General features: G+C 47.8%; 6 protein-coding genes across 10 annotated transcripts; 3 read left to right on the top strand and 3 right to left on the bottom strand.

The window, feature by feature from the left end:
- Positions 1–402: 402 nt before the first annotated feature.
- LOC120683437 lies at positions 403–1,365 on the bottom strand. Its single transcript, XM_039965520.1, has one exon. It carries the CDS (start codon positions 852–854, stop codon positions 513–515), a length of 342 nt encoding a protein of 113 aa, XP_039821454.1. The 5' UTR covers positions 855–1,365; the 3' UTR covers positions 403–512.
- A 2,411-nt stretch (positions 1,366–3,776) lies between these two features.
- LOC120682605 (protease Do-like 8, chloroplastic) lies at positions 3,777–9,519 on the bottom strand. 4 transcript variants are annotated; one of them, XM_039964574.1, is made up of 13 exons: positions 9,274–9,519; positions 8,626–8,753; positions 8,401–8,483; positions 8,208–8,306; positions 7,872–7,938; positions 7,708–7,783; positions 7,525–7,591; positions 6,690–6,907; positions 5,789–5,856; positions 5,144–5,223; positions 4,444–4,530; positions 4,219–4,326; positions 3,777–4,119 (listed from the first exon to the last, which is right to left on the bottom strand). In XM_039964574.1, the coding sequence occupies exons 1-13, from the start codon at positions 9,405–9,407 to the stop codon at positions 3,991–3,993; spliced, it is 1,344 nt and encodes a 447-aa protein (XP_039820508.1). In that variant the 5' UTR covers positions 9,408–9,519; the 3' UTR covers positions 3,777–3,990. The 4 variants fall into 4 exon arrangements, with proteins under 4 accessions (XP_039820508.1, XP_039820506.1, XP_039820510.1 ...); XM_039964572.1 differs by having other exon boundaries at positions 8,401–8,542; positions 8,637–8,753; positions 9,274–9,512; XM_039964576.1 differs by having other exon boundaries at positions 8,637–8,753; positions 9,274–9,512.
- Positions 9,520–9,604: 85 nt separating this feature from the next.
- Positions 9,605–13,525, top strand: LOC120682604 (ATP-dependent RNA helicase SUV3L, mitochondrial-like). The gene is made up of 2 exons (XM_039964571.1): positions 9,605–11,819; positions 12,982–13,525. Exons 1-2 carry the CDS (start codon positions 9,685–9,687, stop codon positions 13,034–13,036), a joined length of 2,190 nt encoding a protein of 729 aa, XP_039820505.1. The 5' UTR covers positions 9,605–9,684; the 3' UTR covers positions 13,037–13,525.
- A 151-nt stretch (positions 13,526–13,676) lies between these two features.
- LOC120682606 (NAP1-related protein 1-like) lies at positions 13,677–18,333 on the top strand. Its single transcript, XM_039964577.1, has 10 exons — positions 13,677–13,955; positions 15,741–15,863; positions 15,977–16,027; positions 16,209–16,280; positions 16,363–16,476; positions 16,562–16,623; positions 17,278–17,338; positions 17,445–17,501; positions 17,585–17,623; positions 17,896–18,333. Exons 1-10 carry the CDS (start codon positions 13,824–13,826, stop codon positions 17,977–17,979), a joined length of 795 nt encoding a protein of 264 aa, XP_039820511.1. The 5' UTR covers positions 13,677–13,823; the 3' UTR covers positions 17,980–18,333.
- A 1,014-nt stretch (positions 18,334–19,347) lies between these two features.
- On the bottom strand, positions 19,348–20,720 carry LOC120683671 (agmatine coumaroyltransferase-2-like). The gene has a single exon (XM_039965762.1). The coding sequence runs from the start codon at positions 20,718–20,720 to the stop codon at positions 19,377–19,379; it is 1,344 nt and encodes a 447-aa protein (XP_039821696.1). The 3' UTR covers positions 19,348–19,376.
- A 3,648-nt stretch (positions 20,721–24,368) lies between these two features.
- LOC120683585 (ran guanine nucleotide release factor-like) lies at positions 24,369–27,167 on the top strand. Of its 2 annotated transcripts, none has more exons than XM_039965672.1 (6): positions 24,369–24,625; positions 24,869–25,006; positions 25,167–25,253; positions 25,828–25,875; positions 25,957–26,033; positions 26,737–27,167. In XM_039965672.1, the coding sequence occupies exons 1-6, from the start codon at positions 24,551–24,553 to the stop codon at positions 26,882–26,884; spliced, it is 573 nt and encodes a 190-aa protein (XP_039821606.1). In that variant the 5' UTR covers positions 24,369–24,550; the 3' UTR covers positions 26,885–27,167. The 2 variants fall into 2 exon arrangements, with proteins under 2 accessions (XP_039821606.1, XP_039821607.1); XM_039965673.1 differs by lacking the exon at positions 26,737–27,167 and adding an exon at positions 26,408–26,519 and having other exon boundaries at positions 24,375–24,625.
- The last annotated feature ends 43 nt before the right edge of the window (positions 27,168–27,210 follow it).

The raw sequence follows: 27,210 nt of genomic DNA, 5'->3' as shown, positions 1-27,210 counted from the left end.
AACTTGCTGCCTTGGGATGTAATTTACCAGGTGGAAACTTTTACCATCTGGGACTCTGTACCTCAAACTCTTGAGGGTTTGGTGTCCACTGTCCAGCGATTTAGCTGTGACAGAAGAGTAATAGAGTTCTCTTCATATAAAAAAACTGCGCGTGTCCTACTCCTATGAACTTTTATTTGGAGCTCGGTTACACATTCGCCAAGCAACTCAAGCTAGACACGAGGTTACATACAATGCAAGAGGTGGATCTCAACGTGCCCACTCGTCTTTGATTGGCATGATGCATTCTCTGTACAAGCTAGTATTACATTTTGTGGCAAAATCGTTTGCACACCCTAGGCAGAAGAGCTCTTGAAGCCTTAGAGATAAAAAAACGAGTGCTAAATGGGGGCGGGGGGGGGGGGGGGGGGGCGGGGGGATCGAGAGGGAAAAAGTTCGAGAAGAGAAAAAAAATCAGAAGAAAACCAAGAGAATCGACACTTGGAAGCTCTGGTGTCGACGAGGGGCAGCGATCAGCACTTGTTGTGTATGGGGTCGGAGCCTCTCCGGACCCGGCGCTTGCTCATCCTGTCGGGGTCGAACACCGCGGAGGCGGGGGACCCGCCGCCCGCCGCGGCCTCCCCGCTGGACGCGTCGAGCCTGGCGCGCGCGCCGCTAGCAGCAGCGGCAGTGCGGCCGCCGCTCCTCCTTGGTCGTCGCTGCTCTGGCGGCAAGGCGCCCCGGTCTCCGTCTCCCGTCCGGCCGGCGGCGGGAGCGGCCGCCGGCACCGGGACGCCGCGGACCTCGGTAGGGCCGGAGCTCAGGAGCGCGGCGAGGACAAGAACCGCCAGCGCCGCGAGGCTAAGGACTCCCATTCTCTCCTCGATCGAACTCACTCCTGCAACAACCGGCGGCCGGGGGCGATGGATGCTCCAAGCGGATTGCTAGCTGCGGCGCGCTACTGCATGCCGGAGCCTAGCCTCGCGACATGAGAACAATGGCGATGCGGAAGGAAAGCTCCGGCTACCGTACCGTGGCATGCATCTCCGCTAAGCTGTTCCACAATGCCCCGCCGCCGCCGTGCGCGCTTTTACTCCGGTGATATAGGGGGCGTCCAGTGTCCTCTCGTCTAGGCCGGCGTCTGTACGAGCGACGGGGTGAGGAGGTGGAGATCTCGGCCGGTCCAAAAGCGTAAAGCCCAAAGGGATGAACACCCATCAAGGCAACACGCTACTTTTATTTTTGGTTCCTTGGTAGTTCGTACTATACTTCACTTGTGGTTGTGAGGGCTTGCATTGCTTGTGAGGTTGTGCTGCTGTGCATCTGCCTGCAAACCCGGCCCGTGGCTCGGCTTGGTGCTAAGAAACAGAAGCAGAGTACGGGGCAGTGTTAACCGGCGGGTAAAAAATGAAATTCTGAAGGATTAGCGCTTGGATCGCAGGGGATGAAGGAAAGGGAAGCGGGGGCGTGCCCGCAGGCCGCGAAGAGAAAAAAAAAGGAAAAGAAAGATGAGAAAAGCGCATGCAGTTGTGGGTGCGGATCACTCACCGAGCGCTGTTTTGGAAGATTCCGCCAGGTGGGAAACAAAGCCGCGGGGGGGGGGGGGGGGGGGGGCTCGCCTACACTTCTTTTGTTTCCTCTTGGTTCGGCCGCGGATCATCCAAATCCAATCCAAACTGCCGCTTTCGCGCCACCGCGAGTACTACTTTGGAAGCTTCCCTAGCAAAGCAAGCAAGCGGAGCGCCCTTCCCCACGCGAGAACAGCGCGGCAAACAGACGAGAGGGGCAAAGGCAGGCAGGCAGCACTGCCTCCTCCTCCTGCCTGTGCTGGAGGCTCTTGGATTGGATTGTGGGTGGGTCCGAGGCCGAAAGCCTGTCCCGTTCAAAGATCCAAAGCGGAAGCGGAGAGCCCGCCACGCCCACGCCGCGCGGCGGCGAAAGGGCCCTGCTGCCACACTGCACAACTGCCTACCTTGCCGCGCGCTGGCCGCTGGGACATTCATTCCCCTTCCTTCCTACTCCCCCCTCCACCTCTTTAGCTTGCTTTTGGCTGTGGCTGGTTCAACTTAGGCCCTGTTTGTTTCCGCTTTTTTGAATCTCGCTTTTCTGAGAATCAGGATTCTGAGATAAGCCAGCTGCCTGAAGAATCGGCTGTCTGAATAAGCAGGGTGTTTGGCAATCCTGATTATTTTGATCCGATTCTCTGAGTTGAATAGTAAAATGTCTGAAATACCCTTCCTACTTTCTTTTCCTACTCTATCATCCTTATCTCTTCCACCGCCGCCCTCTCCTCCTCCCCCACCGCCCTCTGCTCCCTCCCTCCTCCCTTCTCGGGCGGTCGCCTCCAGAGCACGCTCGCCGGCCGTGGGCGTAGCTGGCCCGCGCTCCGCAGCCGGCCTGCGCGCCCGCCAGCCTGGCCGCCACGCTCGCCGCGAGGCTCGCCGCCCGCCCGCTCGCCGCAAGGCTCGCCCGCCTGCTCACCGTGGGCCGCGCCGCCCACCAGCTCGCCGCGGTGTGGGGGCGCGCGCGGGGCGTCGGCGGCGCGTGCGCTCACGCGCTGGCCAGATCCCGCGGCGGGGCGGCCGCGGTGGCGCTCGCTCGCGCGGCTGGGTGGATCCCGCGACGGGGCATCGGCGGCGACGTGCGGCTGGGCAGATCCCGCGACGGAGCGTCGGCGGCGATGCGCGGCTGGGCGGATCCCGCGGCAGGGCGGAGCGACCCCCTCCCCTGCTCCCTCAGCCGGCGAGGCGGAGCTACGGACGCGCTCGCCGCCGTCTCGCCGGCCTCCGGCATCGGCTCCATGGCGGCGCGGCGAGCGGCCAGGGCGTGCGTGGGCGCGTGGGCGGCGAGCGGCCTCCGAGAAGGGAGGAGGGAGGGAGGGCGGCGCGGCAGCACGAGGAGCGGGGCGGCGGCGCAGGGGTGCCACGGCGCCGGCGTGTTGCTCCCGCGGGTCGCTCGATAGGGGAGGGGGCGCTCGGGACCGAAGGGGTATCGGGGGTAGGGGGAGGAAAATCGCCTCGCTTCTGGGATGCGCGACTCGCACGACGCGGTGGGGAGAATCCTCTCTCACGTTGTATTCTCGATTCCGGGAGAAGCCGCGGCACCCAGAATCGAGAAATAAGCAGGGCGTTTGGGTGGGATTTTGGATTGTTTCCATCCAGAATCGAGAAATAAGCGGAAACAAACAGGGCCTAAAAGAGCCGTGGCGTCGTGCGTGCTCCCGGCATCTCGCCTGCCTGTCTCTGCCTCTCCGGGGCGGCGAGCAGGTGCCCCGCCGCGGCAACTTACCCGCGCGGCGTGACACAGGCCCGTTTGATTTGCAGCATGTTAGTGAATAGTGACAGTTTGACTGTTAATTATAATGTCAAACAAAATCAGTTTACAAAACCAACTTCAGAACCCCCGCGCTAGCGACCCTGAAGAATCTAATGATGCCTTTGACGCGCGATTAGAGAATAGTTACTGTAACATTACTGTAGCAAATCATCGATTAATTACCGTCGTTAGATTCGTCGCGAAAAATTACACCCATTCCTAAAATAATTTTGCAAATAGACTTGATTTAGTCTTTCACGCGGAGACTAGAATAGCACGCTGGAATCCTAGCGCGCCTAACCAAACAAGACCACGGTCTCTTGTCCAGCCGAGAAAGAGAGAGAGCAGCAGCAGCGGAACGGAACCTCGATCGATGGCGACCCGTAAGATGAACACAACAGACTGATCGCAGCTCGCACACGACGCTCCCGCGGGCTCAGAAGCACCAGGCTGATCGCGGCATCATGCTAAGAAAGCAGGCGTGGGGAAGTGAAGCTCATGCATCAGAACATAAATACACATGTGCCTATGGCGAAGAGGAGCCCTGAATTGAATCGACTAGCTCGTTCCTAGCCAGATCGCTTCAGATGGGCGCGTGCCCAGCTTGGTGGTCCGTGCTACAAACTTACAAGTTACACCGCGACAGCTTGGGTTGGAATTGGATGCATGGACTTCTTTTCTGTCCTCAGAAACGCGTCAGAGGTTTGCCTCTTCTAAGGGCAAGGTTACCTCTAGGGTTTCGTCGCCTCGCCGGACCGTCAAAGTCACCTGATCTCCGACGCCGTAGTCGTCCAGAACCCTCAGCAGGTCGGATTTGCCCTTCACCTTTTCCATAGATGACGTTACAAGCAGGATCAGAAGAAGGGATTCATAAAACTGTTCCCGTGAGACTACAGAAACAGAACTTCATCGAGAGGCGCTTACAGGTTTGCCGTCCACCGCGGTGATGACATCTCCAAGAACAATGTTGCCAGCAAAACCCCTGCCGGTAGGAGCTAGGCCTGCTTTGGCTGCAGCGCTGCCCGCAGGAACCTAAAGAGAGAGATCTGACGGCATCAGGCGGTACCAAAGAGTAGCAGTGCAAATGAAACATTGGCTGCATTGCTGATTTGGCAGACAGAACAGACGAGTGCAGCGGCTTCACTCTACCTTCAGTATAAGAGCTCCGTTGCGAACATTAAGCTGATATGCAATTGGATCCGGAGCGAAGTCCACATTCAAGCCAGCACGGCGGACCTTAAGAGATAGATGTAGAAAAACAAAACAAAACTTAGACAGAAGCAAATGAAAGAAACTAAGCATATGCCTCAACAATGAACAGACACAAATGATCGAATAAGAAAACAAGTTAATTTAGAAGACCCTTCAAGGCATGGCAGAATTATATACACTACGAGTGGTTAGTACAAGTGAATATATACAGTACAAGGCATGGCAGAATCTAGCCAGTATAATTGGTTTTAGTAGTTAGGAAAAACTCAGACCAAAACAATTTCAGTGTCATTGAAAAGGTTACTATACTGTTCAAAGACCTGACCAGCTGAACTTCCTCCTTAATGGACAACTTTCCATACCTTAGTTTTAAAAAAAGGAAGAAAAAAAGAAAATAAACTTGCTAGGGAAATAATTGTGTATTGGGGACTTTTGGAACATAAAAAATTGCATGCAAACATCTTAAGTGGCAACAGTTTGTTGATAGATATGTCTCACTGAAGGACAATGTTTTATGCATGACAGAAAGCTTGTCTGACATGTGGTATCACAGCTAGCAGGTAATTGCAAGGCCAAGTTCAGAAAACTTTGGAGTATGAAGTTGATAATGTAACTGAAAGATATGCAGGCAACATACTTTTCCAAACTGAATTAGTTGAGGAGCAATTTTAAGTACAGTGGACGATGGGATGGCAAAGCCAACACCTGCAGATGTTCCTGCAACATCGAGAAAACAGTGGGTATCTTAGGCTAACCCTTGAAACTACATAAGCGTAGGTTAAATTAAATATAGTGGAATGTGATTACGCACTACCAGGTCAACACAAGAAGGGGAAAAAATAAACTTATGGTCTAGTTAGCAGCTAGGATTCGCAGAATATACAATTATATATTGTCTTATTTTTCTAATAGAATAGTAACAGATAAAAAAAACTCCTGGCCTCTAGGTGTCTAAGCCAATGTCAAACTACAAAATGCAAGTCATTCAATATTGTCACAACAACCGTCAGTACAATGAACAAATAATCTAGAAAATGAAACAGAAATATATGTAGCTAAACTTCGTATCAGCTAGTTAAGATCATGAAAGCAACAGTTGTGAGACTACTGTTCCATATGCTTTTCTCACTGCTATTAACTAAAGAGTATAGATGCTGAGCTATGTGCATACAAAGAACAAACATCTGATAGAAACAAACATCTAATCGTAAGGACTACTTTATGGATTAAGGTACCTGATCATGTTTTGCTAGCACAGTTTTGAGCAATGCAACAAACTTACCTGTCTGTGTAAAAATTGCTGTGTTAATACCAATCATATGCCCCTTTGAGTCAAGCAAAGGACCACCACTGCATGAGGTTCATCAAAATACATGGTTAGCAACCTGTTTTGTAATACCTTGTGTTGAAGAAAGCATAGTGCCTGAGATTTAATGAAGAAATACAGTAACACAGTACAGGTTCTTGATATAGCAAGACCTAATGTATACAAATCCCCAATTGCATACGTGCTCAACTTAGGTAAACTGTAATGGATATTAAAACAAGGGTATAAATAATGATCAAGCATGTATATCAAATGATCAAGCATATGTATGCAGTTCTTTTAAAAAAGATCAAGCATGTATATCAAATGTTGTAGACTAAAATGCCAAAACATCAAGTACAGAGAAATAGTTAACTGAATAGCTTTCACAAAGATATTAGAATTAAAGTTTGTCAGTCTCACAACTTGACCATGATGTTACAAAGTTTCAGAGTAACATGCTAGCCACTTATACAATCATTATGGTAACTGTTAGAGCAGGAATTTGGCTCGTAATGTTTGCATCATGGTACATAATGCTAGTCACTTAAGTGAGTAGCACTTCCTCATTTGTATAGTCACTTTGGCAATAGATAAAAATCCTCTAGAAGCATTGTGTAAAGTGGTATCGAGTAGAAACCATATGAAAGTTAGGTGGAAAACTACTGATGGGTATGCTTAGGATTGTCTAAGTGCTAGGCTCAGAATAACAAAAAATAAAAACCAGTTATAACTGAAACATAAATCAGTACTGAAGAATGCTGGGTACTAGCATTAGTGCAGAACAATAGTTTCTAAAGTGTTGCAAATCGAAACTGCAATTTTCGTCTGAAGAAGATAATCAGTATAGAAATCACTTTGAAACATATCCACAAACCTGTTACCAGGGTTAATAGCTGCATCTGTTTGAATTCCACCCCCAATCGTCACTCCAGCTTGACTGAAAATGTCTCGATTTAAACCACTGATGACACCAACAGTTAGAGTATGGTCAAAACCAAAAGGATTTCCAATTGCTAAGCATTGCTGACCAACTCTTAGGGCTGATGACTGCCCCACATTAATTGGCTTCAAGAGATCTGTAGGAGCATCGACCTATTACATGTCCATGTATTAGGTACTGAAAGAAAATGTTTGGCAATAGTTTTTCCAATTAATAAACAATTATCAAACTCGGGTGAGAATCACAAAAGGAGTGTGATTAAATTGGTTGGCAAATGAGAGATGCAACTTTGTGGAAATAAAGGCTCTCAAGTATTTCTATTTTTTTCAAAGATTATTGGTCTGCGCCATATGCCATCTGAGTCATCTAAAGAACTAAATTACTAGACAGATAATTCAATGGTTAACGACAGAAACAATTGGTTGAGACACATTTAGAAGACTGAAATGGTATATGAAATCAATTGAGAATTATATTGCAGAGTATAAAAATATTCAAAATCCCACCAACAAGAAAAAAGTAAAAAGTATAAACCATATCCTAAAACATAGCTCCTCATCTAGTTAAGTTCTGGGTTTTAATTTCCAAACACAAGGAAAGAGAAGGGCCTAAATTTCTGATCCTAGGGTGAAAAGGTGGGGAACAATATGGCCTTTTTATGCTCTCTTTATGATGCCATACATTGAAAGTGAGGTTAGAATGAGATATGGTGACAATACTTGTAGACTATATTTCTACAGAACACAGCATTAGTCAAAATACATCTTACCTTAAGAACAGCAAGATCTTTAGCACGATCAGCACCAACCAATTTGCCTTCGAAACTTTTTTGTATCCTTTCAAGTAGATACAGAAGGCTATTAGTTGTTTTCCATAAACAAGAATGCTGGTACCTTCATCATATTTAATTAACAAAATGTATCCAAGCCAGTGCAGTTAAGTAAGTATTTACCCTTCAGCAGCAAGAATGTTGACACGTGCAACAACTTCACCAGGCTTGGGGTTTTTTGAAAGAGCACTGCCAACCACTGTGAAGCACAGAAAAATTGGAGTCATATTGCTCATAGCCTCATATACAGTGGACTGTGGAGGTGTGATTGTCTCAGATTAATATACCATGATAATTTGTAACAATATGTCCAGAATCATCCCACACTACACCAGAACCATTTCCTTCAGGGATCTAAAATGGATAAGAAGTTTCATTCAAACAAGAGCTTATCAAACCTTTATTAGTATTAACAATATGTCATTTAAACACTATCTACAAAATATACCAACAATAATGAAACAACAAATCAGAAAGTTTTGTCTATACTCTAGTTTTAGCTTCATCAAATTATAAGTAGAAGAAACGATAATGTACATGATTCTAGTGCTTCTAGGGAACATGCAACAATTAACTAATACTCTTGAGTCTGAAGTTGGGACATGAAAATGCTTTTAGTTTACCTCCACAACGCCAGTTACATTAAGCTGTGGCCGTAGTGTTGCATCAAAAATATTGACGACTGAGTAAGTATTTGTTTCAAAAAGTTCAGCGATCCGTTTCTGCCATTCAGGAAGATGACCCAAAGAGGTGTAAATATCTTTGAGAACATGCTTATAGGATAAAGGAAGGAAGTAGGTTCAACTGAGCACTGACCTCAGTTGGAAATAATGGACCAGATGGGAAAATCTTAGGAGTCACATCCTCAATTTTGACAGATGGTTCACCCAAAGCAAGTGCTGTAGTAAAAAATGTCAAATTAAAAGATCCCAACCATGAACAATTGCAAAGTAACATGCTACAAAAAAAACGTGTGGTCAGGTAAAAGGTGCCAAATAAAGTTCTATGAACACCTAAATTACTATGTCACTTAGTCCGAACCTGATAAGTACCTTGAAGAATAATGTAAGCTAAAACAAAAGGCTGACAAGGTGATAAGCTGCCTCTTTGACACAAGCAATAAGGTTTTGCTTGACATTTGACCAAGATCACATGTTGCCCTCGATGACCTAAAAGATTCATGAAACCAAAATAGGAAGAAAATTGGTGAACAGTGAGCATCCAACTCATAACTCATAAGCAAAAGAAAAGGATTAAAAAAAACTAAAACTTATCCAATCCGCTAGCAACACCTAATGCAGGTACACAGAGTGACTAGATGCAGGTACACAGAGGTACTTGTGTATCATTAATTCCTTATTACAAAACATGAAGGACGCAGAGCACCGTCACTTGCTCTACTGAGGCGCCAGTTGTTAACTAACGTGAATTGTAATTAAACTCTTATCTTGCACTTATGAGAGCCAAAGGGACTCCTAGGTGCCACAAGTTAAACGCATTGTACGAACCACTGAACCAGCACCCATTACACTGACTGAGACGAACAAAAAAATGGATGTTGGGATAAAGGCCGAACCACCAACTACTGACACGAGGAAAGCATGTAGCAACCGAGCGCTACTTGATTGTCATCCAATGTCATGTCTCCGGAAAAATCAAATCCTAGTGTGCGGAAAGATATAGCCAAACCTCGGAGGCGCTTCCTCGCCGCCGTGAGTTGCCGAGGCGGCGCCCTCGACGACAACCCTCCGGCGGCTGACGCTCCGGACAGCGGCGCCCGCGGCCGGCGCGGTGGTGGACGCGGCGCAGGGCTGGCACCGCATCCGAGAGAGGCCTGGGTTTCCACTTCCAGAGGGGGGGGGGGGTGTTTCCGTGTGTGGCGACTGAGCTGCAAGTGATCGGAATTGCGCGGTTGGGGATGGAGGGAGAGTGGCCTTTCGCACTCAAGTCCACAAGGAGTTCTATATTTGTGAACTAGTCCTTCCGTTTCAGAGCACCGGCCCACTACGGCCCACCAGGCCCGCCACTCGCGCGCCGCCTCTCCCTTTCCCTTCTTCCTCCGCCGCGCCGCCATGTCGCCGGCCTAACCAAACCAACCCAATGGCCGCCGCCGCCGTCGCCGCGGCGCTGCTCCGCCGCTCCACCACCTCCCCGCACCGCCGAATCATCCTCCCGCTCCTCTCCCACCTCCACCGCCCCTCGCCGCAACCCCCGTTCCCATGGCTCCCGCCCCGGCATCGCTTCTTCTCTTCCGCCGACACGGCCGGTGATCCCAACCCGAAACCGCCGCCCCTTGACCCGAAGAAGCTATGGAGCGAGCTCTCCGCCTGGGACCCCGACGCCGGCTCTTCCCGCCTCCCGAAGGCCACGTGGGACGCCGTGGTGGCCCTCGTCCGCGGCTTCGCCAAGAGCCCGGCCATGTGCGACCAGGCGCTCGCGCTCTACGTTCCCTCCTCCACCTTCCCAACCTACGTCCGCCAATTCCGCGCGTTCCTCCTCCCGCGCCTCTCCCGGGACTCAGCGGCGCATCTCCTCTCCCTCCCTGCCGAGGAGGCGCACGCGCTCCTCCTCCCGGCCTTCGCCGAGTTCTGCATCGCCAACTTCGCGGACGAGCTGAAGCAGCACAGGTCGGTGATGACCGCCGCCGACCTCACGGCGCCGCACACCTGGTACCCCTTCGCGCGTGCCATGCGCCGCCGGATCGTGTACCACTGCGGCCCCACCAATAGCGGCAAGACGCACAACGCACTCACCCGCTTCGCCACCGCCAAGTCCGGGGTCTACTGCAGCCCGCTCCGGCTCCTTGCCATGGAAGTCTTCGACAAGGTTAATGCCCTCGGTGTCTACTGCACCCTCCGCACCGGCCAGGAGGTCAAGGAAGTGCCTTTCGCCAACCATGTCGCCTGTACTATTGAGATGGTGTCCACCGAGGAGCTCTACGAAGTTGCCGTGGTTGATGAGATACAGATGATGGCTGACCCCGTCAGGGGCTTTGCATGGACACGCGCGGTGCTTGGGCTCAAGGCAGACGAGATACACCTCTGTGGTGACCCTAGCGTGCTCAAGATTGTCCAGAGGATTTGTGCAGATACTGGAGATAATTTGGAGGTGCATCAGTATGAGCGATTTAAGCCGCTTGTTGTTGAGGCGAAGACACTTCTTGGGGACCTCAAGAATGTTCGCTCTGGTGATTGCATTGTTGCTTTCTCACGAAGGGAGATATTTGAGGTGAGGCTGGCAATTGAGAAGTTTACAAAGCACAAGTGTTGTGTTATTTATGGTGCTCTGCCACCAGAGACACGACGACAACAAGCAAAGCTGTTCAATGAGCAGGGTAATGAGTATGATGTGCTTGTAGCAAGTGATGCAGTTGGCATGGGGCTGAACCTTAACATTAGGAGAGTTGTATTCTATAGCTTGGCCAAATACAATGGGGACAGGATGGTACCAGTTCCTGCCTCACAAGTAAAGCAGATTGCTGGTCGTGCTGGTCGGAGGGGCAGTGTTTACCCAGATGGACTCACAACAACGTTCTTGAAGGACGATTTGGATTATTTGATCCAGTGCCTGCAGCAGCCGTTTGAGGAGGCACAGAAAGTTGGTCTTTTTCCTTGCTTTGAGCAAGTGGAAATGTTTGCCAGCCAATTCCCAGACCTTACTTTCAATGACCTGTTGGATAAATTTCGTGATAATTGTCGCATTGATAAGACATATTTTATGTGCCAGCAGGAAAGTATCAAGAAGGTTGCTAATATGCTTGAGAGAGTCCAGGGGCTATCCCTCAAGGATCGCTACAATTTTATTTTTGCTCCAGTTAATATAAGGGATCCAAAAGCCATGTACCATCTTCTGAGATTTGCCACTCACTATAGCCAAAAACGTCGTGTTAGCATTGCAATGGGAGTGCCAAGGGACTCTGCAAGAAATGACACTGAGCTTCTGGACCTTGAGACAAAGCACCAGGTCCTATCAATGTATTTGTGGCTCTCTCACCATTTTGAGGAAGATAACTTTCCTCAGGTGCAGCAAGCTGAGCAAATGGCAATAAGTATTGCTGATTTACTTGGAAAATCACTTGCAAAAGCATGCTGGAAGCCTGAATCAAGACAACAACCTAAGCAGCAACGAGAAAACAAGGATGAGCGCAATGAGGAACAGGTATCAAATGACAGTGCCGAAGATATTTCTAAAGATGGTTATGAACGCCCAAAGGCACTTGCTAAGACAATCATGAGGTAATAGCTCCAACCCATCTTCCTAACTAATCCAGCTTTTGCAAGTGGCTTGCCAAGTAAATCAATAAGGAAGAATACTTGGAACTTAACTTTCAGATATTATGGATTTTGTTCTTTGCCTCCCCTTGGTTGGAGGATCTGAAATATGAACTATCTAGTATCTGTATCTATAGTTCTGATCTGGTGTGTTCTTAGCCAACTTTCCTGTTCCCCATCCTGATTTATCTCTGGAAATTGTTCTTTGATTTACAATATGTTCAGAGCTTGTTCTTTGTATGATTCTTGCCTGTGAGGTTGCTTAGTGCTCTAGTCCCAGAAAACAAGCACTAATAATAATTTTGTGTCCATCCTTAGATAAATGAGTTTACCTGATGCCCTGAAGTACATTTGTTGCTGATATTGATCATGAGTTTGTTATGGTAAAATGCATATTGTGTGACATCAATGGGGCATATCAATGCTGAAAAGAGGTTCAGTGGACGAGTTCAAACTGAAATATTATGCCCATACACCGTTGTCAAGCTTCAAGTTGCTATTGCGCTAAGCTGCTAACTGCAAGATGTGCTTAGTGTTCTTTTGTACTCTGTTGATTGGAGCTAATTGAGATGTTACCATTCAAGGAGAAGTTGCTAACAACCAGAAAATATTTGCCATGTATCTATGATGCATCTGGTTGAAAAATCTTTTGAGAAACTGTTACTTTGGTAAACATTAATTGCTCATGGTTTGTAAATTCCATCAGTAAGTAGCATTAGCTTTTCAGTTAACTGGTGAACTTATATTGTTATATCATTTTCATATCTGGAACTCGGTGGTTTTTGTACAAGTACCATGCTCTTATGCAAGTTTTGGTAGGTTAAACAAATTGCAGTATGCCAAATTCCCTATCCTATATACACTTGACTCTTTTCAGTGTGCACCAATCAATGAAACAGCCAACATTTAATAAACCGGGTTGTGATGACTAAGATAACAAAAATTTCCTGATCACTTCCCAAAAGGATAACCTTCATTACCCATTTCCCATGATCATTGGTTTGAGAGAAATACTTCCCAGACTAGAGGTAGGTGCCTCAGAATTTTGTTGCACCAGTTGAGGAGTTTTCCCTTGTATGTTTTCATCGGGATATCTCAGTTACCTATGCTTTCTTTCTTTTTGCAGGAAATGGCAAGATAAGTTTAACCAGAACTCTCCTCCCTTGAACTTTGCTGCTTGAAATTCTCATGGGCTGATCAGACGGATGCTACAAAAAGAACCTGTTGAGCCAAGTTGGGACAGCTCGTACAACTCCAACTGCTTGCCTATGGCATGCCATGGCTATTTTCTTTTGGAGCTCAAATTTGTTATCCTAGAACGAAACTGAAGCCTACCAGTTGTGCTGCAACATTTGCATCAACATGCCCCTATTCCAATGGCACCAGCCACCTCGGGACAACCAGCTGAGTATTTGCTGTGCAATAGTAGATCGCACGGCAAGGAAAGGGTCAGGAAGTTAACTGCAGTTAAATTAGTTACTTTGTGGTATGCTACACTATTTTTGTGGCTTTTTAGTTACCCTGACGCTCCTTGTACTGCCTGTACTCTTTGGAGAGCACAGTAACTTGCGACATTTTTGCTTGGCACAGTAATCTCCGGACTTGGGGATTAACCAAGCAAGGCTGTAATAAGGTTTTAGAGGTATCTTGTTTAGGGGAGACATTCTTTAGAGATTTCCATTCGCTGAAATTTTCTGAGACGACAATACGGCCCTGTTCGTTAGGCCTGCTCAAAGCATTGGTAAGTTACGACGACTCACACGGCCCAGCCCAACCGTACTCAAACCGGCGGTATAAAAACCCCGCAGGTAACCGTCCAAAGCCCTGGCCGCACCACCCGCCTCCAGTCCTTCGGTTTCCTCCCTTTTCTCCCCACGGCGCGCGGCAGCGGCAGGCAGCCTCCCCTCTCCGAGGAGGGTGCTAAAACCCTAGAGCCCCTCGCGAAAGGGTCTCTTCGCCTCGCTCGCCATGCGGACCGCCGAGGAGAAGGGCAAGAGGGCGAGGACCGACGGCGCCGAGGGCGACGGGGGAGAGCCCATCGACCGCGCCCTCCTGCTCTCCATCGAGAAGCTCCAGGAGGTCCAGGACGAGATCGAGAAGGTGAGTCGCTTTGTTTCCCAAGGTCGATTGGGATTTTTTACCCGCCTCATTTGGCAGTGGCACGCTGTGAATTGTGATCGCTCAGTCACTGGAATTCGGCTCGATGGGTTAGGTTGTTGTTGGAATTTTTTTCGTCTTTCCAGCAGCGGTTTGCAGCGGGAGATTTGGTGGAGGTTCCGCTGTGGCTCAGCTTTGGGTGATTGATTAGTTGATTGTGGCCTGGGTGGAAGAATTTTGTCGGTACCCTGCAACTGGAGTATCCACTCCTACTGTGCTAAGACTACGCCCTAAGGAGCTGAGCAGCCGGACCCCTGGGGTCCGACTCCATCTCATCGGACCAACTGTCCCGGACCCGCTTCCCGCTCGGGGACGGGTCCGGTGTCCCCACGTGTCCCAGAGGTGGAAATGCTCAGTACCTGTGGCCGCGGACCCGGACCCCCACAGGTGGGTCCGGGACCTCCACGTGCCATCAGGACTCCCGCAGATGGGTCCGGGACCTCCACATGCCTATCCGGACCCCGTGAGCTATCGGCTCAGCTAGCTGCTCGGGAGGGGTCCGGAGCCGCCACGTGTCACGCAGGCGCGGGCGCGGGCGCAAGCCTTTCGCTGGAAGCTCCCTCACCCACCCGCATTAAGTGCGAGTGGTTGAGGCGTGCTCTGCTGCCGCTGGGCACGGGGCAGCTTTTGTCAGTCCACACTGTGGATCGCCAGTTACCGAGGCGGCTCGTCAGTTATCAAGGCAAGCATTAAAGACTCAGCGCCGCGCGCATGGGCGACGAGTCATGATGACCAGCTACTGACTGGAGCAACAGTGCACGCTGCTACAGTGGACTGAGTCAGTAGTTCGGCGCTTCATCATGACCTCGACGCGCGGCTGCAAAGGCTAGACTCTACTCCGACAAGACAGCTCAAGACCATTCCTGGTCAGAAGATACGCACGAAAGCCGACGACAAGATCTCCAGATCTGAGGCATTGAAGGCCAAAATGTAGTTTATAATACATCGCCGGGCCCACCTGTCGGGGCCCCGCTTGGTGTACGTGCTCCCCTTGGACATATAAAAGGGAGAGCACGCCCGCTAGAACACAGGTTCACACAGACACGAAGCCAGACACAACACAAGCTCGGATTCACTCCAAGCAATCCCGTTCTCAACCTCTTGAGAGCACAAGCAATACAACACACAGTGGACATAGGGTATTACGCTCCGGCGGCCCGAATCACTCTAAACCTACTGTGTTCATCGTGTTCTTACGCCTCTAGATCGAGCACTCCTTGACTGCCCCCAAGCACATCCTACAGTTAGGATTAGGCGGGTGCATTCCGCCACCCGGCTGTGGGTCTGTAAACCACGACAAATTTGTTTGGGGGAGAGGGTATGGAGGGTTTTCTCTCTACGCGTTTAGTGCGAGGAAGCATTGGAAACTTTCTGTGCTTTAGTGGAATCATGAAAAATTAGGCACAAAAGGCACGTGCCTTCAGGTTTAATGTCAGCAGGCTCTGAAGTCGGGATTTACTTGCTTGTGAGCATAGGCAAGTGTAGAAGCCTGCAATTGCATAGCTTTAGCTTGGCTTATGATTTAGAAAACCAATCATTGTTGTAATTGCTGAATACTTTAGGAAATTAAAATTTTATGTTGGATGCGATCGGAGAAACACACTGGCTAAATCTGCATTACCCCCATGTATATGACGAAATGCTAGTTCGTATGCAATTTTTTTTTATAATGGCTGTTTAAATGTATTTCTAGCAGCAGGCCTCTCTAATGGCATCAATTTGTTACAGGTAAATGAGGAAGCAAGCGATAAGGTTTTAGAGGTGGAACAGAAATACAATAAAATTCGCAGACCAGTTTATGTTCAATGCAATGAAATTATCCAGAAGATTCCAGACTTCTGGCTGACAGCGGTCTGTAATATCCTTCTATTATGGTTTATGTTACTTCCTCTCGTTTACTGGAAGTGCTTACAGGCTCTTCTTTTAAGTATTTAATTGTGACACTTCTGTGTGCTGACTTGCAGTTCCTTAGCCATCCTGTGCTTGGTGATCTTTTAACCGAGGATGATCAACAGGTACCCTTGCTTGCTTGGCATGCTTTTAGCTCTTTGGATATTTGTTAGTATAAATTAGCAGAGTAATAAAATCAAATAATCAGTAGTTCAGTACACTGTGTATTATAAAACTCTCTGAAACCAGTCGGCAAATTGAAGCATTTTATTTACTCAGGAATTTTCATTGTTCATTCTGTTGTAGATTTGCAAACACTTGGAGTCCGTTTTTGTGGACGAGTCAGAGGATATTAAATCGGGCTGCTCTATTACTCTTGTAAGCTTCTTTTGGACCTTCTACAATTTAATTTTAATTTTTCTGTTAAACTTTGTTTTTACTAACTACCTTGAACTGGAAGACCTTTTCTTCAAATCCGTATTTTGAAGATAAAAAGCTTACAAAGACATATTCCATGAGTGATGATGGAACAGTCACAGTAAAGGCTACCTCCATTAAGTGGAAGGCAGGAATGGTATTGTGCCTTGACAATCAAACTATATGTTTAACATACCAAGTTCCTGCCAAGAGAATGTATCTAATTTATACTTATACATTAGGATATTGTCAACGGAAAGGCATGCACCAAGAAGGGTGAAAAGCGACTACTGGTTGATCAAAGGTATCTAGTTTCGATTTGAGCACAAAATTTTCCCATTGTTAGTATCTTGTAAGTGATGCACAATTACATAATTAAACAATCTATGCATGGAGTTTCTTTCTTATGTCAATATTGTCCAAGCCTCCAAGAGGATAGCATTCTTTCTGCCATTGAGATTCTACAGTGTAGTCAAGATGTGTATATGTTACTCTGTTTATTCTGTAGGCTCCATTGGGATTCTACAATCAAGCACATTTCCATTTCCGTGTTGTCTTGCCAACAGTTCATGAAATAGTTGAAAATATTCATGAAAATATGTTTTATACTAGTGCCTATAGGTTTAGTGGCTGCTTGGTCTTGTGATTTGGCATACAAAACACTCTTAATCCAATATACTTGTGTGGTTTATTGGAGAATCCCTCACAAGGTTGTTCCTCCTGATGTATCTGTATGCATTGGTTTTCTTTCAAAATAGAGAAGCATCAATACTCCTGTATCCAATATTTTTTTGTTGCTATTTGCAAGATCGTCAGTCTGTGTGCTTCGAAATCTTCTCTTTTTCTTCTTTTTTTTACCTGGTTTTTGCATTATATCTTTTATTCAGTATAGTGATGTCTATATCAGTTGAGTTGCAAGTTGGAGATAGTGTAAAGTTGTCTTCCGTTTATTTTGCAGCTTCTTCACTTGGTTCAATGGTGCAGAGAATGAAAGTTTTGCTCATGGTGAGATGGATCAGGTATAACAATTTCCAGGTCTTACCGTTGAGATTGAGGCCTAAAAAATATTTAAAATACATAACATGTTCCAGATGAGGATGTTCTCTGATAACCTCCATTACATAGGTGGCAGATATCATCAAGGAAGACTTGTGGCCTAATCCTTTGAAGTATTTCAACAATGTTAGTGGTTCTTTTGAAGTGATTTTGTTCGTTTTCTTTTTTCTTTTTCCTTATATATCTTGTGCTGAAATATCTCAATGCAGGAGCTAGAAAGTGAGTTTGAACAAGAGAGTGATGAAGAGGTAATTTAATCCTTTTTTGTGTGATTGTATTCCTTAAGCAAACGGGCATTGCATCCTTTCTCTGTCCCTAGCTACCCATTTTATTCTGTTGCACCTGGCTGTTAGGTTAATCATACTGCTGTCATGTCATGTATCGTGGTTAATATATCATTTAGTCATGCTTGTTATATCAGTCAATATGTGTCTATTATTTGCATATGCAGATTGGAGACATTGAGAACTGTTGCTTCACCGTATCCATTGTATTGACCATTCTCCTGTAATGTTTTTAGGGATCTGATGAGGAAGCCAAAGATGACATGAAGATGAGGGGGCTGAAGAGGAGACCTGAGCCCTCCTGTTCCAATTGGGTCTGATAACTTATGTCTGCAGAATGCGTGAGACTGGGCCCTCCAAAGGGCTGATGAAACCGAGGCGTCCCCTTTTGCGGTGTTTTAGTGCTTTGCCTTAGTTGGAGGTTTAGGAGCTATTTTCACAACTTCAGTTTATCGGTCGAGAAGCAACTCTTTGCTCTACTGTATAAGATTTCTGTACTTGGCCTGCAAATTATTTGCTGTGCTTAGCGTTGCAGAAAGTATTGATAGCTTGTACTGCAAAACATCATAGCTACTCGTACATGTAGTATCTGTGCACAATGCAAGTTCAGCCCTTTGCTGCGCACCTTTGATGGCGGGCTCGGTCTATCAAATTGCCGTCCGTGAATGTGGTCAGCTTCAGACTCTTGCGTTCTTGACCCAGTATGCCCTTTTTTTTTTAGAATGCGCAGGAGGAATGTGCATCATTGCATTAAGGAAGAAGAGTTAGAAAGTTTGTTACAACCTGCATTAAGGAAGAAGAGTTAGAAAGTTTGTTACAACCCTCGAACGCGTTCACACCACTACTCCTAGGCCTAAATAGGAACTAGAGTAGAGTAGAGTAGAGTCCAGATGTTATTGGATTACCCGCCAAAGAGACTACCAAAGGTTCTTTGCTCCTGCTGCAATCCACAGGTCAGCTTCGGCTTTGATCTTCAGCAGATGTTGATGGTCTTGTGAGTTACCTCGGAACAGGCAGGCATTCCGCTCTTTCCAGACTTGTCAAGTTACCAACACAAAGAGTATAACCGCGCTTGCCGGAAACTAAAGCCATGTGCGTGTCTCTCGTGAGTTACCTCGGAACAGGCGGCCATTCCGCTCTTTTACCTACACAAAGAGTGTACCCGCGCCTTCCCGAACACTTGCCGGAAACTAAAGCCGTACGTGTCTCCAGTGATCTTGAATGGAGTTGTTCCCCCAAATCGTCTCCCAAACCTGCGAGGTGAATGTGCAAGAGACGAACAGATTACAGAGGTGGCATGCTGCGGCAGCTACAAGGCCGTGGCGCCGTCGTCGCTCTGCAGTTCAGAGGCATCCCTTAAAGGGAAGCCAGAGAAACAACTTAATCTTTAACGGTGCCCATGTTTTCCAGACTAAATTTGCACCATCAAAAATGGTAGAGCTTTGGTGGATTCATGATTGAAGGATAAGTCCAGAGATGGGGAAAAAAAGGAAATAAAATAAAAAACAGTGAACAGCGTCACCGTTGTCATGCGCAAAAGAAAGAAGGTGATTCATGATTGAAGGATAAGTCACTCGACCGAAGCTGCATGAAATATGTGAGACATTTTAGCATGCATCATTCTATTTGCAAAGGTTTTGAATTAGTTCAAGAGGGCAGATATTGGATTACAACAAGCACGAGCAAAGGCCAAAGAGAGCAGACATGGATCTAAATTCTAAAGACGTGCGTCCACGGTTCCCAGCGAGTAGCAGCATCTCTTGAAGCTTTCCATGGCGCGGCTGAAGAGGGGCACGTAGGCGCTGACGCCCCCGTCACCGGAGAAAGACCGCACGAGGAAGACGGAGCCCTCGTCCGGCAGGTAGCCGGGCATGAAGAAGAAGGGCCGGCCGCCGCCGAAGTCCAGGTCGCAGAACGCGGCGTGCAGCAGGCTGTCCACCTCGACGTCCGGGCTGAGCACCTTCTCCGCGGCGTCGGCCGTCGGGACCAGCCCCTCCCGCTCCACCGCCCCGGAGCACGCGAAGTCGACGAACGACCGGAAGTAGCCGTCGTCGACGCGGGCCACCGCCCGGGCCACGAGCTCCGCGGCGCGCCACAGCGGCCCGTCCACCAGCTCCCGCGCCGCGGCGGCCGGGCGCGCCCAGAGCACGACGTTGCCCGTGTACCCCTCGGGCACCCGCGGGGCGCTGGTCATCCGCGCCCGCCCGTTCACGGCGACGCGCAGCGCGGTGACCGCGCCCCCGTCGAGCCCGCGCGCCCTCGTGATGCACCGCCACAGGTGCGCCACCAGGCACAGCGTCGTGCCGTAGGGCCGCGGCGCCCGTGCCGACGCCCGCGACCTGAGCTCGGAGACCAGCTCCCGGCTGAAGTGCGCCCGGTGCACGACCACCACGTCATCGGCGTCGCTGCTCCTGCCGCGAGGGTGAGGGCGGCGGGGCGGGCTGAACTCGACGCCGCGGTGCTCGAACTCGACCCGCGGCGGGTCCCGGGGCAGGAAGAGCGACGCCCGGTCGTGCACCGGCGCCGGGTCTACGGGGACCCCGCGGGTGGCCTGGCCCCACGCGAGCAGGAAGTTGCAGGCGGCCCGCCCGTCGGCCACGACGTGGCTCATGGTGTGGCCGACGGCGAGCGACCCGCACGCGAACTGCGTGACCTGGACCATCAGCAGCTCCCCGCCGTCGCCGGGGGCGCTCGGGTGCAGCCCCGCCGCCGCGGGCGCCGGCTCCTCCAGCGCCGGCATGACGGCGGCGAGCGCGACGTCGGCCGTCGCCTCGACGAACCGCGCGCCCGCGTCGTCGAGCAGGATCGCGCGGGCGCCCCGGGCGTCCGCGCCGAGCCGGCCGGCCCACTCGCGGTACTCGGCGAGCGCCCTGGCCAGCCCCGCCTCGAGGGCGGCGTTCGGCGGGGCCGGCGGGCGGAAGAAGCTTATGCCGGAGATGTACTGGTCGAAGCTGGCCTTGTCGAACACCGTGAGCGGGACGGCGCCCGCCGCCGCGAACGGGACGCGGCCGGCGCCGTAGGCGGGCCGGACGGCCTTGGACGAGTGCACGGTGATCTTCATGCCTGCTGGTGACTGTACGCGCGGGTCGTTGGAATGCTAATCCAGTTGATGGTTGGCGCTATATTTTGAACGAGAATAGCCCGCCGACCCTAGAGCGCCATGTCCCGGCATCCTGCTTGTCCTACTTGCCGCCTTCCCCGCTATCCTCCATCCGTTCCCTTGGCATCCATCTCCTCCAACCGCCACCGGCCCTAATAGCCGGGATTTGGACCGCCATTGCAGCCTACGCAAGCCACGGGGTCCCAATTATGGCTATGGGTGTCACAAATGACAAATCTGATAGCACGTCACATTAACCGAGCTACTCTTTGCTTGTTTAGTCTATCTCCAAACTCGTCATTTTGGCACTAGCTGTTTCATGGTTTGCACTTGTTAATCCCATCTCGTGTGATGGTCTTTTGTTGATGCAAAGCGTCACCTGCTTGCTTGCGCCGAACTCACATTTCCAACCTGTTTGGATAGTGTCACGACCTAGGCTATCAGTGGCTATCCGGTGGGCCGATGTGTGGGCTCGCCAGGTGAATGGGCCGGTTTATGGACCGGAAGTAGGCAGAGGCAGCAATACATAAAGACATATCATGGACTTAAGATCATCGAACATGATAGCGACGTCAACTTTCTCCTCAAGACTGCCCCTCTATTGTCTTGCTGTTCTTGATCCTTATCTCTAGTCCTTGCTATTCCCTACCCAATCTCTTCGATTCTGCTCCAAATTTGTACCCAGAATACTTAAGTTCTCTTCATACCGTGATTTGGAGGTCTAGGATCATAGCAATTGGTAATTAGAGTCTTGTTCTTCGGAATCCACCAAATTTTTTCCCAAAATTAGATCCAAACGCTGCTGAATTTGAGAGTGCCATGGCTCTACCCGTTCTCACCGTTGGCAACCCGTAGTATGCCTCCATCGACGCCCTCTCGAAGAGGATGGATCGGTTTCAGTTAGGTGCATGCTTTTGGGGAAGCCTCATTTACTTCTCAAATTCAATCTTTCAGCTTGCATGCTATGAACCAATTGATGATCCATGTGATCAACTACCTTATTTTCTAGTTGGCATCATGATAGCTGCGCTCGACGGCACACATGCATGTTGGGTGGAGCTCAGATTTAGTTACATTGATACGGCAACCATGATCGGAGATGTGAAAGGATCGTGGGATCCAGGTAGTGTAAAGCGTAACTCCAAGAATTACTTGATATCGGCTTGGGGGCAAGCCGATTTCCAAGGGAGGAGTCATGGTCCAGGCTATCAGTGGCTATCTGATGGGCCGATGTGTGGGCTCGCCAGGTGAACGGCCCGGCTTATGGACTGGAAGGAGGCAGAGGCAGCAATACATAAAGACACATCATGGACTTCAACGATCATCGGACATGATAGCGACATCATCTTGCTCCTCAAGACTGTCCCTCTGTTGTCTTGCTGTTTTTGATCCTTATCCCTAGTTCTTGCTATTCCGTACCCAATCTTTTCGATTCTTTTCCAAATTTGTACCTAGAATACCTAAGTTTTCTTCATACTGTGATTTGGAGGTATAGGACCATAACAGATAGGCCTTGCTCCCTATGGACTTTGCTGATGGAAATGAATTCCATGTTTTGGACTGGACTGTGTTTAAGCGGTGGGATGTGCACTCTACTCCTAATTCTTTTTTTATCGAGAAACTAATTCTTTTTTTCGAGGCTCTACTCCTAATCTTGCAATATGATTTCTGCACCAAAAGAAGAGCAGGGGATGTGGCACGTCACCTGCAATTCACGGCCGTTGGATCGGGCAGGTGGACAGTCCAGATCGTGCGCTTTTCGGTCATTTTGCAAAAAGGCCCTCAAACTTTGGAGAAATCAACCTGTGGTTCGACCTCCTCTCTCATGAACTTTTTTGAAAAAAACCCTCAATTTTTCTTGAAATCAACCCACAATTGAACATTCCAGATTAAGGCAAATTTGCAATAAGAACCTTATTTTTTTATATAAAATCAAACCCCACTCTAGTCCTCTTTTATGATTTTCTTAGAAGAACCCTCGAATTTTAATTAAATTAAACCACGACGCGTTTCATCCGTTACTTCTACACAAGCAACATTATACGTACAATTTGGACTCCAAAACGTGTTCGAATCGAAAGTTGCTCAACATAGAATTTGATCAAGAATTCAAACTTTATTATAGAGTGAATTTTAAAATTCAAACACTTTCACAATTTGTTTGCACAAATGCTTACATACAACCCGTTATACCTACGATTTAGACACCAAAATATTTTCAAATAAAAAAATAGTCAACACAAAAGTTGCCTAGGTTTCAAAACCTACAACTTTACTATAGCAAAGTTTTATAAATTCAAATCATTTTTGTAATTCGTTCAACATAATATCTTATTTTGCTAACAACATAATATCATACCATTGTTCTTATATGGGCCCTCATACTACCTCCACAATAACGAGTCATAGTTTAATATAACCACTACTTCCTTAAAAAATATAACACGTTTATTAATTGTGCTCCACCCTACCTAATAAATTATTTTACCCATTTCTTTCACCACAATAAATACAACAACAAATGTCGTAGTCCTATTTCGATACCCAAAATATATGCTATTTAAACAATAGCATCACAATAATAAAATGCCAAAAATATATACCAAGTGCAACCGCGGGCTGTAGACTAGGCCACCTACATGAGAATAACAAAGCTGCGGATTTATGTTAACTACGTTGCTTAGAAAAACTACTATATGTATCAACTAAACTTCGCATCAACGTGGGATATGAGCCGGTGCGGCAAAGCCGCGGGTCTTTCGAGTTCTTATTTATTTGGTCTTCTTTCCTTGTCTGCGACCTGCTTTTTTTTTAGCAAACGCCCTGTTCGGCTGGACAATTTTTTGCTGGGCTGACGACCGTTATACAGTGCTGGCTTATTACCATTATCTCTCGCATCTACTGTAGCTACAGTACGTTTCAGCCCAGCCAGCGCTGGCTTATAGCCCAACCGAACAGGCCAAAAGTCTGCGGCCTGCTAATTGTGTTGTTCTGAAGTGAATAGGTTATGTTTAAGGTATGTGCTTGTCAAAATGGCCCATGGGCTGGTATTGGTAGGCAGCCCACAGCAATTGTGGGCCTCGTCCTGTCTCCCTCGGTTTTTTTTTATATTTTTTAAAAATATATATTTTTAGTTTTATAATAATTTTATACACCTGCCGCTCAGACGGCGTACCGCTCGTGGCGGAAGTTCGGCCCACACAGCCTGCCCGCCTCCCTACCGCCGCGAGCAAAGACGAGGGTTCCAGACTTTTTTCATAAATCTCTATCACATCAAAAAATTTTTTACTATTTTATAATATTAAATAAAATCTATTTATAAATATTTTTTGACAGCTGAGTGCTAATTCGCGAGATGAATCTAATGAGCCTAATTAATTCATAATTTGCTATAGTGATGCTACAGTAATTATCTGCTAATTATAAATTAATATATCTCATTAGATTCGTCTTGCAATTTAGTCCTATGGTTCTGCAGTTAATTTTATAATTAACTTTTATTTAATACTTCTAAATATAAAAAAATTACAGAGCCTAAAAAAATCCCTGGAACCAGGCCAGCCCTTAGCTACCAACGAAACCGGCCGCGGCGGGGACACCTCGGCGTGCGTAGCCTCCACGCGGTGCCGTTGCTACGCGCGGCGACTCCGCCCCCACCACGCCGCCGCCTATATAACCGGCGCCCGAATCGCCGCCGGGCCCCTCCTCCCCCCGCGCCCGCCTTCCACCACGCTCTGGAAGCTGTCCCCCCTTTCCGGAGAGCCGAGACCGAGAGAAGAGCTGGTCGGGAGATGGCCGGCGAGAGCTGCGTCCCGCGGCCCCTGTTCGGCGGCGCCATCTCCACCGCCCTCCCCTCCCGCTTCCAGGTACGAGGCTGGACGCTCTCCGCCTTCCCCCCGCACCCTCCTCCTTGGCCCCCGAGGTTTACCTTCCTCTTCTGCGTGCGCGTGGCGCTTACGCTTTGTTTTGAGCTTCGTTTTTTTGTTCTTTGAGGTCCCCGACCATCAGGTTCGTGCTGTTCTCGCATTGCAGTTCCGATTCTGTAGGATGTGTTTGCGTGCGTTTGGAGAAATTTGTTTGCTCTCTGTTTGACGGGCTGTGCCGCGCAGGAGGTTTTTGTTGATCCAGCCCGCGACGAGAGCCTCATCTTCGAGCTGCTCGACCTCAAGGGCGAGGTGGACGACGCCGGCAGCGCCCTCTGGTTCCTGCGCGACATCGCCAACGAGCAAGACGCCGGGGACAACTTGGTAAACAAAAATCAACAAGTTTAATTAGTGCCACTAAGCCATGTGTCAGACTCATTTGCCAAATTCCCAGTGTGCTATTAGGTTGGATGGCAATGCTACCTGATTGAACTAGATTAACGTAAAAGACGTGTTGGTAAATTATTGCTTGTCTGTTCGCTAGGTGGTTGAGCATTCTGGGACACTCGAGCTAGCTGGTTTGCGTCTCGGAGAAGCACCTGCAGTGGCTGAAACTTCAGTTGCCCAACTGGTAAGCTTATTTACTCTACCGATATCAGTATCGTGTGCCACACTGCCACCCTGATCAATCTGTGTCTCGTCTATTGGTTTCTGTTCGTGCTTCCTTGGATTAGATGATAAAAAGATTTCTAGTGTTGTAGAAGTGTAGTGTAATCCTCTTGTTCATATTAAGGAAAATATACAAATTTTCATTAGGGATTAAACATCCTTAAGAAACAACTGTGAATCTAAGTCAGGCAGACATTATGAGGAGTTTGGTTTGCTCAAGTATTCTCATATGGTGACCGCACCTTCAGAATTTAGATATGAAGGCATGTTGAAGTACATCCTTCTCATTTTTCATGGTAACAAAAAAAGTAGAGTGGGAGAGAGAAAAAAGGCTTTTTAGCCTTCAATTAGGAGAAGTGGCTATCCAGGAAATGTTGTGCTTTATGAAACATATGTTCAACTGCACATGGATGATTGTTGGCATTTATATTTCAGTTTCTTGATATCCATTCAAATGGTAGAGAAATAGAACTGAGTAAGTAGTGTCAGAAAAATGCATGGTAGGATCTCATGCCCTCTTTTTGTTGTCTATGTAGGCCGTCTCAAAAGGGAGGCAGGGCAGAGAAGCACAGAACATTGTTCGAGTGAGTACCACCCTTGATGAGTATTGTTATGAACATTTGATATATTGGCTCTTCAAATTGAATCATGTGTTCCCTTTACAGCTTTACCTGGCAAACATACGTCTCGAGAATGCAGCAACTGATGTACTTATCACCGCATACGAGCCACTTTTGATAAAGTAAGTCCTGTAGATTGTATCGCATATTTCCTGCTATTAATGGGTATTTTGTACTATTCTTGAACAAAATATTTTAAACCGTTTCATGTTTCCTCAAGGCTGAAAAGCTTGTTCTGATTTTAAAAATAACACAATTACCAGCTACTGGCATTTGTTTGCCTGTGTATGAAATTATATTAGTATATTGTTCTGCATCCTTGCATAATACATCTTGACATGTTAAAATGAGGGTCAATAATGTTGAAACAGGACATTAATTTAGTAAATGGCTGGATGTTCTTCTTCTTAATTCTTAAACATACCTTTTTTTGCAAGTCACTGTCAGCTTCACACTATGGAATACCCTTATGTTCAGATAGGAGAACCTATTTCAGGTAGGGTGGAGGGCGGTCCAGCCGGGGATAGAGTGCCCCGGTGCCTAGTGTCCAGATGACACAAGGGGCTATATCCTCTGGCCCCCTATAAAAACTTATTTCAGCTTTGTTACGTTTGCACAGTGAATGCTAGTGCAGTAGAATTGGGAGATGCAAAATATCAAAAACCATATAATTTAATAAATGGAGATGTAACAGCATTCTAAGATACTGCAAGAAATATGATGGTCCTAAAGGTTCAAAACATGAGCTGTGCTATTTATTTAGTAAAATGAGGGATTTGTGTTTGTTGCCCCCTAATTGGTTTATTCTGTCTGATTTTATTTCAGCCCCTTGAGTGAAAGCGCTGCTGCAGTTGCTGCTGGTCCAGCCATACCTGCTGAACAAGCTGGATGCTTACTGATGTCTGAGATCTTCAAAGTTGCCGTGATGAATTTCAATGTGCATGATTGGAGCCTTTTCAATGGAGGCCCTTGAAGTAGCTGTTTTCTTGTTTTAGATCTAGTACTAGGTAGTGTCTTACAAACGCCCCTATGGACATTCATCCTGGCATCAGTAGAATTTGTCAGCTAAATTGGAGTAGAATGTAGTCAACTGAACCTGCTTGATCAGTGGAGCCAAATCTGTCTTTTGTGCTAAACGTGGGGCATTTGAATTGAGATATCCGATGTGAGACCTATCAAAATTGTAAGGGAGATGATGCTTTTAAGTTTTGCTGGATGTTTGAGAAGGGAAAGATGTCAACGTACCTTGCATTTCATTGTATGGTCTGACAAAGAAGGGAAAGATGTCAACGTACCTTG

The sequence above is a fragment of the Panicum virgatum genome, chromosome 7N (assembly GCF_016808335.1).
Source record: "Panicum virgatum strain AP13 chromosome 7N, P.virgatum_v5, whole genome shotgun sequence".
In the NCBI taxonomy this organism is placed as follows: Eukaryota; Viridiplantae; Streptophyta; class Magnoliopsida; order Poales; family Poaceae; genus Panicum; species Panicum virgatum.
The sequence above is the reverse complement of the archived record's forward strand: the minus strand, read 5'-3'. Positions and strand labels throughout refer to the sequence as shown.

Bases quoted from the DNA above. Each gene is read 5' to 3' on its own strand.
- LOC120683437 (XM_039965520.1), bottom strand. From the start codon at position 854: ATGGGAGTCCTTAGCCTCGCGGCGCTGGCGGTTCTTGTCCTCGCCGCG.
- LOC120682605 (XM_039964572.1), bottom strand. From the start codon at position 9,407: ATGCGGTGCCAGCCCTGCGCCGCGTCCACCACCGCGCCGGCCGCGGGC. The intron at 7,784-7,871 runs GTATATTAATCT...TGTGCTTCACAG, and splicing joins TATTGTTACAAATTATCATG to TGGTTGGCAGTGCTCTTTCA. The intron at 4,120-4,218 runs GTAAGCGCCTCT...TCTATGGAAAAG, and splicing joins CCGCGGTGGACGGCAAACCT to GTGAAGGGCAAATCCGACCT.
- LOC120682604 (XM_039964571.1), top strand. From the start codon at position 9,685: ATGGCCGCCGCCGCCGTCGCCGCGGCGCTGCTCCGCCGCTCCACCACC. The intron at 11,820-12,981 runs GTAATAGCTCCA...TTCTTTTTGCAG, and splicing joins CTTGCTAAGACAATCATGAG to GAAATGGCAAGATAAGTTTA.
- LOC120682606 (XM_039964577.1), top strand. From the start codon at position 13,824: ATGCGGACCGCCGAGGAGAAGGGCAAGAGGGCGAGGACCGACGGCGCC. The intron at 15,864-15,976 runs GTCTGTAATATC...GCTGACTTGCAG, and splicing joins CAGACTTCTGGCTGACAGCG to TTCCTTAGCCATCCTGTGCT. The intron at 17,339-17,444 runs GTATAACAATTT...TCCATTACATAG, and splicing joins CTCATGGTGAGATGGATCAG to GTGGCAGATATCATCAAGGA.
- LOC120683671 (XM_039965762.1), bottom strand. From the start codon at position 20,720: ATGAAGATCACCGTGCACTCGTCCAAGGCCGTCCGGCCCGCCTACGGC.
- LOC120683585 (XM_039965672.1), top strand. From the start codon at position 24,551: ATGGCCGGCGAGAGCTGCGTCCCGCGGCCCCTGTTCGGCGGCGCCATC. The intron at 25,007-25,166 runs GTAAACAAAAAT...TCTGTTCGCTAG, and splicing joins AAGACGCCGGGGACAACTTG to GTGGTTGAGCATTCTGGGAC. The intron at 26,034-26,736 runs GTAAGTCCTGTA...ATTTTATTTCAG, and splicing joins TACGAGCCACTTTTGATAAA to CCCCTTGAGTGAAAGCGCTG.